At 33.4% G+C, this 11,145-nt stretch overlaps 1 protein-coding gene across 1 annotated transcript; it reads left to right on the top strand.

Annotated features, from left to right (window-relative positions):
• The first annotated feature begins 2,059 nt into the window (after nucleotides 1-2,059).
• On the top strand, nucleotides 2,060-3,178 carry LOC140176980 (uncharacterized). The gene is made up of 3 exons (XM_072208879.1): nucleotides 2,060-2,211; nucleotides 2,254-2,447; nucleotides 2,526-3,178. Exons 1-3 carry the CDS (start codon nucleotides 2,060-2,062, stop codon nucleotides 3,176-3,178), a joined length of 999 nt encoding a protein of 332 aa, XP_072064980.1.
• Nucleotides 3,179-11,145: the final 7,967 nt, after the last annotated feature.

Here is an 11,145-nt window from a genome sequence, read left to right as displayed (position 1 = left end):
CATGCTTAACTAGGAAAGTCAATAACACTATCCGAAATTCTGAGTTCCCAGAGACGCCAATCACTCTGAACTTCAAAGGAAAAAGTGAGATGCCAAAACTATTCAGAAGCAAAAAGCTACAAGTCCCGCTCATCTAATTAAATTAATATTCATTGATATTCTGGAATTTATAGTATATTCTCTTCTTTTATCCTATTTTATTTTCAGTTGCTTGGGGACAAGCAACAATTTAAGTTTGGTGTTGTCATGAGCGGATAATTTATACGCTTTTTGGCATTGTTTTTTGGTAGTTTTTAGTAAGTTCAAGCTACTTTTAGGGATGTTTTTATTAGTTTTTATGTTAAATTCACATTTCTGGGCTTTACTATGAGTTTGTGTGTTTTTCTGTGATTTCAGGTAAATTCTGGCTGAAATTGAGGGACTTGAGCAAAACTCTGAAAAAGGCTGACAAAAGGACTGCTGATGCTGTTGGAAGCTGACCTCCCTGCACTCGAAATGAATTTTCTGGAGCTACAGAACTCCAAATGGTGCGCTCTCAACGGCGTTGGAAAGTAGACATCCAGAGCTTTCCAGCAATATATAATAGTCCATACTTTATTCGGAAATTGACGACGTAACTTGGCGTTGAACGCCAAGTTCATGCTGCTGTCTGGAGTTAAACGCCAGAAAAACGTCATGATCCGGAGTTGAACGCCCAAAACACGTCATAACTCGGAGTTCAACTCCAAGAGAAGCCTCAGCTCATAGATTAATCAAGCTCAGCCCAAACATACACCAAGTGGGCCCCGGAAGTGGATTTATGCATCAATTACTTACTCATGTAAACCCTAGGAGCTAGTTTATTATAAATAGGATGATTTATTAATGTATTAGATATCTTTGGTCTCAGTTTTGTTTTATTCTTCATCCTAAGAGGCTATTGATCACGTTTTAGGGGGCTGGCCATTCGGCCATGCCTGAACCCTTTGCTTATGTATTTTCAACGGTGGAGTTTCTGCACACCATAAATTAAGGGTGTGGAGCTCTACTGTACCTCAAGTATTAATGCAATTCTATTTTTTTTATTCAAATCTCTCTTATTCTTATTCCAAGATATTCATTCGCACCCAAGAACATGATGAGTGTAATGATGAAAGTGACGATCATTATCATTCTCACTTATGAACGCACGTGATTGACAACCACTTCCGTTCTACATGCAACCGAGCTTGAATGTGTATCTCTTAGATTCCCCAACAGAATCTTCGTGGTATAAGCTAGATAGATGGCGGCATTTATGAGGATCCGGAAAGTCTCACCTTGTCTGTGGTATTTCGAGTAGGATCTTGGGAATCCGGAAGGTCTCACCTTGTCTGTGGTATTCCGAGTAGGATTCCGGTAATGAATGACTGTGACGTGCTTCAAGCTTGCAAGTGCTGGGCGTTAGTGACAGACGCAAAAGAATCAAGGGATTCTATTCCAGTAGGAGCGGGAACCAACCAGTGATTAGCCGTGCTGTGACAGAGCGCGTGAGCGTAGTTTTCACTGCGAGGATGGGATGTAGCCATCAACCATGGGTGATGCCTCCAGACGATTAGCCATGCGAGTGACAGCCACATAGGATCATTTTCCCGAGAGGATTGAAAGTAGCCACCGCTGATGGTGAACCCCTATACACAGCTTGCCATGGAAAGGAGTAAGAAGGATTGAGTTGAAGCAGTGGGAAAGCAGGCGTTCTTGAGCCATACAGTATCTCCATTCGCTTATCTGAAATTCTCACCAATGAATCTGCATAAGTATTCTATCCCTTTTATTTTATTTATCCAATTTAATTCCATTTGACCCTATGATTCCACTCACTAACTGAGATCTACAAGATGGCCATAGCTTGCTTCATACCAACAATCTCTGTGGGATCGACCCTTACTCACGTAAGGTTTATTACTTGGACGACCCAGTACACTTGCTGGTTAGTTGAACGGAGTTGTGTCCACTCGTGCCAATTTCTAAATTCCATAATTTTACAATGAGTGCAACTCAAAGAATAGTGATCACAATTTCGTCCACCAATGCCTACACAATGGTGAAATCAGAGAGGTTAAAATTCTTTAGGTGTAAACAACCAAAGTTGAGGGTTGATAAAAATAAGTGTCTGCATGAAAGTCTTATAAATGGGGATGTAGATGCTACCAAAAGAATCATTCTTCCCAGTACTTTTATCGGTGGACCTAGGTATATGATGAATAATTGTAAAGATGCATTTATAATTTTCAGATATGCAGGATATCCTAGCTATTTTATCACCATGACCTGTAACCCTGAATGGGACGAGATAAAAAGAGAAGTGACTCCCATTGGATTGAAGGCAGAAGACCGTCCTGATATATTATGTCGAGTTTTCAAGATTAAACTTGATGGTTTGATTGTTGACCTAAAAGAGGAAAAAATCTTTGGCAAACTTTTGGGATGTAAGTCTGTGTTTATGCAACGCCTTATTAAAATCTTATGTTGTAATGCTTTGCTCATTTGTCTTTTTCAATTTTTAGACGTTTACCCTGTAGAGTTTCAAAAGAGAGGGCTTCCGCATGCATATATCCTTTTATTCATGAGTAACGACTTCAAGCCACAAATACCAGATGACATAGACAAACATATAACAGCTGAGATTTCTGATGAAAATGAAAGGCCAAATCTACATGGAGCTTTTCAAAATTACATAGTACATGGTCCATGTGGTCTGTACAATAATTCACCTTGCATGAAGAATGGATCCTGTTCAAAGTTCTATCCTAAAGAGTTTAGACAGCAAACACTCATTGATGAGGCCGGATTTCCTAAATATAGGCGTACTGATAATGGTCAAACAGTGAAGAAAAGGGAATGTGTACTAGACAATAAGTTCATTGTTCCAGATAATCCAAAATTGTTGCTCAAGTTCGGGTGCCACATAAATGTGGAATACACATACCAAACAAGTTCTATTAAGTATCTGTTTAAGTATGTACACAAGGGTAATGACTGCATAACAGCTACTCTATACAATGCTGGTGATACGTCAGAAGCCACACAAGTTGTTGACAAAATTAGGAATTACTACGATTGTAGGAATATTTCGGCATGTGAGGCAGTCTGGCGTCTATTTGGATACAAAATCCAAGAGAAAGAACCATTTGTGATTAGACTTCTATTCCATTTGTAAGATGAGTAACTTGTGGTTTATGGTGAAACTTCTAATATGAATGATATCGTAGAAAGAGCAATATCTCATAAGTCCATGTTTTTGGGATGGATGGCGGCAAACATGTCATATCCTTATGCTCGAAGTCTAACTTATGCTGAGTTTTCAACCAAGTTTGTTTGGAAGGACGATTCTTCAAAGTGGTTTTCTCGAAAGAAAGGCTTCACAATTGGAAGGTTGACTCATGTACCTGCAGGTAATGACGAGTTTATATTCAATTTTGATCTTACTTATTTAATGATTTAAATTTAAAATCTTAACAGCCTGTACCCCACGTCCATTTTATTCGATTTATCTATACTAGAAAATAAATGTTCAAATAACTTTCAACAGTTATAATATGTAGATTATACAATTTTTTATTTTTCTATATTTTTTAAGAAAATTATTCTTGTGCGAATGTGTAGCTATAATAATTAAAATAGCGTAGCTTAATCCATTTAACAACTTAAAAGTGGGATTTTAACCAAGTTTTTTGTAGCAAATACCGAAAAATATTACCAACGACTTCTCTTGAATACTCAAAGAGGATGTATGAGTTTTTGAGATATAAGAACAGTAGGAGGAATAATTTATGCTACGTATAGAGATGCATGCTTCGCCCTTAGACTCTTGCAAGATGATAAAGAATTCATTGATACAATTAAGGAAGCAAACTCATGGGTCTCAGGATCATATGTTAGGAGGTTATTTGTCATTCTATTAACATCCAACAATATCTCAAGACCAGAACATGTCTGGGATAGATGTTGACTTGAACTCTCAGATGATATTTTTTATCGACAGAGAGCCGTGATGACATGAGGGGTGAGTTTTTATTAATTACAATGATAAAAGTTCTTCCTTATTGATCATTTTTAGTTTGATTGAATTTTTACAGTATCGTATAATATGTAGAGTTAACAATGTCAGATGATGAGATTAAGTAGTTGTGCTTAATGGATGTAGACAAGACCTTACATTCCTATGGTAAAACCTTGAAAGACTATCCTCCTATGCCTTTAGCAACTGAAGTTGATAGTTCTTTGTTAACCGAAAGGGTTATTAGGGAAGAGCTAAACTTTAATAGGGATGATTTAAAGAAAAATGTCTCAGACATGTTAGCCATTGCAATACCTGAGTAGAGATATGCATTCGATAAAATTGTTACAGCTGTGTATTATGATGAAGGGGGTTTTTTTCTTTGTATATGGTCATAGGAGTACTGAAAAAATATTTTTTTGGAACCTTATGTTTGCTGAGATTCGCTCGAGGGGTGATATAGTGTTAAACGTTGCTTCAAGTGGTATTATATCTTTACTTCTTTCCAATGGAAGAACGACACACTCAAGGTTCAAAATACCGCAGAATCTAACTGAGGATTCTGTATGTAACACCAAACCTGGTTCTCCTCAAGCAATGTTGTTGTTGAAAGCCAAACTTATAATTTGGGATGAGGCTCCAATGGTTAGTAGGTACTTCTATAAAGAGCTTGATAAATGCTTGGGTGATATATGATGATTAGATTTTTGATGGTATAGAATTTCACAAATGAATTCTCGTTGCAAGCATAGTTTCTAAACCAATCAATAATCCTTTCATACAAAAAGTTGTTTGTCACTAGTACAAACCCCTAAAATTTATAAACCGAAGTATTGAACCTCGGGTCGTTCTCCCTAGGAATTACAATAAAGTGTCTTGTTATTGGTTATGAGTTATTTTGGGGTTTTTTGAGATTTTAGACAAGAAATAGAAATGGCAAAGAAAATAAACTAACAACTAACAAAGCTCTTGGCAAGATATGAGAACTAGAAGTCCTATCCTAGTTATCCTCCTCAATTGTGATAACAAATTGTCCATTACTCCCACTTAGTTAACCTCTAACCATGGAGGAAAGTCAAGTGGATGAATCAATTTGATTCCTCAAGTCCTAATCAACTCCTAAAGGAAAGACTAGCTTTAGAGGCATTCAAATCAATTAGCAACTTCTAATTAGATAACTCAAGAGTCACTAATTACTCTACCTAGGCCAAGAGGAACAAAATCTATACTAAAATCCAACCAAGCATTTCATCAAACACTTGGAAGGCACAAAAGAAAAGCAAAGAAAATTGACAAAAAGAATAGAATCTAACAACATTTATTGCAATGAATTAACAACAACAATTAAAAGAAACACATTTATTATGAATTACCTTTTATTGAATTGGAAGAAAGTAGAAGGAACAACACTAGATCTACAACAAAAGAATAGAAGAAGATGAATGTAGCAACAAAGAATTGAGAGATAGAAGTGGAAGAAAGCAAAGATTAAAACCTAGATCTAAAAACTAAACCTAATCCTAATCCTAGAGAGAAATGAGAGCTTCTCTCTAGAAACTACTTCTAAACTAATCCTAATGAGTGGGAATGAACTAATGTCCCTTTGTTCTTCAATCCTTCGCTTTAATTAGCATCTTTGGCGCCAAAGTTGGTTGGGATTGGGCCCAACAATCCTTGAGAATTCGTTGGCCACGTTTTTATTAAAAAATCATAAACCAACACCGATGCATACGTGCACATCACGCGTACGCGTCCATGGGGTAATTCGCAAGGTGCGCGCAAGCGCCAGGTGCTCGCGCGCGTCCATGAGCGAGTTCAACTTCTTTGACTTTTCATAATTTCTCCACTTTGCATGCTTTCCTCTTCACTCTTTTGATCCAATCCTAGCCTTTTCAATCTGAAATCACTAACAAACATATCAAGGCATCTAGTGGAATCAAAGGTGAATTGAATTTAGCTACTTTAAGGTCTAGAAAGCATGTTTTCACATCTAAGCACAAATAAGGAGACAATCACAAAACTATGCTAATTCATCGAATAAATGAGGGTAAAAGGTATTAAAATCTCTTAAAATCAATACAAGATAAACCTCAAAATGGGGTTTATCAATATAATGAGGTGTTCTCCAACATATAGCAAAGATTTGCCCTTTGGAGGAAAAGTGATTGTACTAGGTGGAGACTTTAGACAAATTCTTCCTGTCATTCCACAAGGATCAAGACATGATATCGTTCATTCAACCGTGAATTTGTCTTACCTTTGAAAGTTTTGTCAGGTGCTCAAACTAACAAAAAACATGAGACTTTCTGTAGGGACGACTGCTTCAGATCAAGATGAGACAGAGTAATTTGGTGAGTGGTTATTGAAAGTTGGTGATGGTCTAATAGGTGACAATATGGATGGTGAATCTGAGATATGTCTTCCAAGAGATATTGTTATTCCTTCTTTGGACCAGGCATTTGATGAGTTGGTTCATTTTTCTTATCCAAATATTTTAGAAAACATGTCCTCAAAGGATTTTTCAAAGTAAGAACTATAATGGCTCCCACGCTAGACATCGTTGAAGAGATCAACAACCATCTGATGGCTATCATTCCTAGAGGAAAAAAATTATATCTTAGTTTAGATTTCATTCGTATAGATGAAGGGAATATGGAGAGTCAACTAGATCTCTATGGTCCTGAATTACTGAATAGCATAAATTGCTTTCGTTTGCCTCCACATAAATTAATACTCAAGGTTAGTGTTCCGATGATGTTACTGAGAAATATTGACCAATCCAGTGGTCTTTGTAATGGTACAAGGCTACAAGTTAGGAAGCTTAGAAATCATGTCATAGAATGTGAAGTCTGAACGGGTAACAATGTTGGTCATATTACTTTGATTCCAAGAATGAATATGGTACCAACAAATGAAACCGTCCCAGTTAGATTCCAACGAAGACAGTTTCCCATAATAGTATCATTTGCCATGACAATTAATAAGTCTTAGGGACAAATTTTATCTCATGTTGGATTGTACTTGTCCAAACCAGTTTTTACACATGACCAACTATATGTGGCACTTTCAAGAGTTAAGAGTAAGAGAGGTTTAAAAATTTTACTTATAAATCACATAGAAATGTCTGTAAATTCAACCATCAATATTATTTATAGAAAAATCTTTAAAAAAATAGTATTCTAATATAAATATTTTAATTTTATTTTAAATTCTGTATCAGTAAATAATTATTTTAACTTAAAAAATATAAAATAATTATTACTCACTTTTTTAAGTTAAACTTTAATTTTGATAATAATTTTATAAATTTTTTAAAATAATAATTATTTTATATTTTTATTTTAAATATTAAAACATATAATTTTTTTTATTTTTATAAATTTTTCCGTGCTACCACGGATTCATACACTAATTGAATGCCAAAAATGAGAAAAACTTGCCATAATATGGAATTTGAGTTAGGGGTTGATTACAAATAAAGAAAGTATTAATACCCTATATTGTCCGATGGTTACCTTTTATTTATTATTATTTATGTATTTAATTTTATTGGTCTTGTTAAAAAAAAAAATTATATGTATTCTCTATTTATCTTTATTGATAAATGGATCTCGTGAACGTGCTTAGCAAGAATTAATATATTAACTTTTGACAATTTAACAAAAAGAGTATTTATTTTAGATATTTATATGAACTCAAGTTTAATCATGAAATAAAATGTTAAGAACACTAAAAAAAAAAATTTAATCAATACTCTGATCTTCTTCTAATTTTTATCATTAGTAAGTTTAAAAAAAGATAATAAATTATGATAATAAAAGAACATTGATTAAATAGTAAAAATATAAATGAAATAAAAATGAGAAAAAAGAATTGAATATTTTTTTTGTTTGCAATGCAACCAAAAATTAATAAGTTGTAGAGTGGTTTATGTGTAATTTGTTATAATAAGTGGAAATGGGTTAGAATATCGTTCTTTATATTTTAAATAATTTCTTTTACAGAAAGTATTTCATTTATTAAAAAAAAGTTATGCATCAGTTATAAATAATAAAGATAAATTAGTCTAAATCTAGAAAAAAGGATTAGATATATTTTATGTCTAAAATTCAATCTCAAATAATCTTAATAAACAATAGAAATATAGATAAATATGAGTCTCTATGATTTCTAAATCAATATAAAAAGTGATGTAACATGTTAAAAAATTTATTTTTCTTCTGTGCGTAAAACTAAATTATCTAATCTAAAGATATTTCTATGAATAAAAAATAAATTTTAATGTATCTTTCAAGATTTAGTAGATTTAATAATTTGTATTAATATATCCCACACCACTCTTATAAGAGGAAGAACAATAAAATACTACAAAAAAAAATATCACATAGAGATGTAAAAAAAATAAAAACTAAAATAAACTAAAAGATAAAATAGAGAAAAAATAAAAAATGAGATGATAGAAATAAAGAATAAAGGGATAAGAGATGAAAGAAGAGGGGATGAGAGGAAGGCAAAAAACGTTAGAAAAAAATAGAAGCAAAGAGAAAGGAATAAAAATGAAAGAAAACAGAAGAAAAAAGAAAAATGATAATAAAATAAAAAAGTGGAAGAGAGAAGAGAGAGGCCACTGCTTTGCAAGGTTAGTGGCGGCAGCCTCCTTTCAAGGTAGCAACAAAGATGAAAAAGAGAGAGCAAATTGAAACCCTAGAAGAGAAATAGTAATGAACTAAGATAAGGAGATGAGCGAATTTGTATTATATTTTAAATGGTTTTAATTGATCGACTTTATGTAACTAATTGTGTGTAGTATAGTGATAATTTAGGAACTAAATTTTTTTAAGATATTGACATCAAACCTTAGTCTAGGTAGATCCGTAATTTATATGATATGATTATGCTTTAGAAAATCATTCTTGTTGTACCAGTATACAAAGACACATATTTAGAAAATCATTCTTATTGTCTTAAAAGTTTTTGATTTGCATCAAATATATTTTCAATGGTTAAGTTTTTGAAAAATTTAAGACCAATTTAACAATAATGTATGAAAATTATACTTGATTTGTTTGTGTTGAAAGTTGTTCTTATGAAATTTTTGTTAAATTGGTCTTAAATTTTTTGAAAAATTAGCCGTCAGGAGTATATTTGATGCAAATCAAAACTTTTGAAACAAAATTGAAATAAAATAAAACTTACAAATATTTCTAAAATTTTTGTCAAACTTCAGGACAAAAAATACACTTTACCCTTTATATTTTCAAACACACACTTCACAGATCTAACGAGTAAATCCCCATAGTAGTCTCTGAGATTCACGTGAATACCCAATGTAGTCCTCAAGATCTCGATTTCCCCATTGTAGTCCTCCAAATAGAGCTCCGAGTACTCATAATCGTCCTTGGACATATTTTTTGTGATGAGTCATCACCGGAGCACTGACGTGGCCATATTTTGCCACGCTGGAAGGCTCCAAAACGTCATCGTTTTGGTTTGGCGCCCTTGAGTACAAATAACGACGCTGTTTAGATGTTATTTAGAAAAACAGTTGTCTCCAATACAAACACTTCATCTTTGTCACTTCTTCTTCTACCCACTCATTTCATCTTCATCTCTTCATCAATGGCGCTACCGTAAGATTCTATTTGCTGGGATGAAAAAGTTGAGAGAAGAAGTAATCCAACTGAAAACTCTTTTCGTTCTTCCTCTCCTCTTTTCATTCATGTTGTTAACTAATTAGTGTTGCTATTCTCTTGCATACTTTTTAGTGAGATTTATAATTTGTATTGATTTAGTCGGAAAGGGATTCAATCAATGCTTGAAGGATTATGTTTTACAATGATGAATTCTTCTGCTCTGTTGCCATTTTAATTTCTATGAACTTGATGAATAGCCAGAGCAACTATTTCACAGAAAATGGCTCCACATTACTAGTGAGGCTTTGGCTGGAACTCGAGCTAGAGGAGTGTCGATGGCACTGGATCGTCAAATAGAACTTGACTTGCTTACAAGGTTAACTTATATTCCTTGATGCATGTTGTTACCACTATTTTCATTGTGTCTAGCTCCCCAATTTGTTGTATAAGTTTCTTCACATATTTACAGTCCAAAGGATGATATTGAGTTCATAATTTAGGTTTTAGGATTTAACATTTATGGAGTTCAAAGAGGGCTACACTCCTTACTTTCTTCCGAGTGCATTAGCATTCGCTAAGTAAAATACAAAACAAATTATCATTGACAATGGCTATATTTTTTTTGTGTAATGCTGAACTCAATATGCAGTTTAATTTACCATATTACCGTTTTCATCTTCTTGTAGTTATGTTGGACCTTCCATGGTTATGATTATAATAAGGATAAAACTTGCATCTGGTTGTTTTTTTCAACAGGAAGTATGTGAAAAGGTTGTAATCAAGCCAAAGAAAATGATAAGAAAGCTCCCCAGGATCCAACATTTATTTGCTCAATTAGCTGGCAGGTTAAGAAGCGAAGAAGACGAGATAATCATAGTAAAATTTGAGTGCTATGTACTCTACTTTTACTTCTTTAAAGGTTCAAATTTTTCATTCTTCAAACGAAGTAATTTTATTAGTACCCACCATACAACAAGTTTGTGAATCTTTCTTGCTTCCCTTTCTTTTTTACTAAAAGCAATTCAAAATTGGTATACTGAATAAATCTGAGAACATATAGAATTTATTTATTTATTTATTATAATTAAGACAGGGAGAAAGAATTGAATATTCACATGTCACTATCAATATCCTTTGGCCTTGCTGAAATGACATGCTCAATTGCATTCCAAGATTCTGACTTCAGGGCAAAAAACCTTTGTCAACTGATTTTATTTGTTTTTGGATATTTCTAATATTGTTGAGCTATGCTTTTCTTTTTTATTGAGAACTCGAGCTCTATTGCGATATCATTTCCTCCTTGTTAATAACATTTCTCTTTATATATAACACTGTTACTAAATTGTCATTCATGTCATTGCTGTTGTTAACAATAATATCATCCATCGATGATCTAAACTACTCCGAGAAGACAAATGATATTACATTGTAAATGCCAATACATATTTTCTGCATGTTAGAAGGTGAGAAGAAGAAATGAGCAAGAGCCGAAGA

This window comes from Arachis hypogaea, chromosome 2 (assembly GCF_003086295.3).
Source record: "Arachis hypogaea cultivar Tifrunner chromosome 2, arahy.Tifrunner.gnm2.J5K5, whole genome shotgun sequence".
In the NCBI taxonomy this organism is placed as follows: Eukaryota; Viridiplantae; Streptophyta; class Magnoliopsida; order Fabales; family Fabaceae; genus Arachis; species Arachis hypogaea.
Note: the sequence above shows the minus strand (reverse complement) of the source record. Positions and strands in the feature narration are given on the sequence as shown.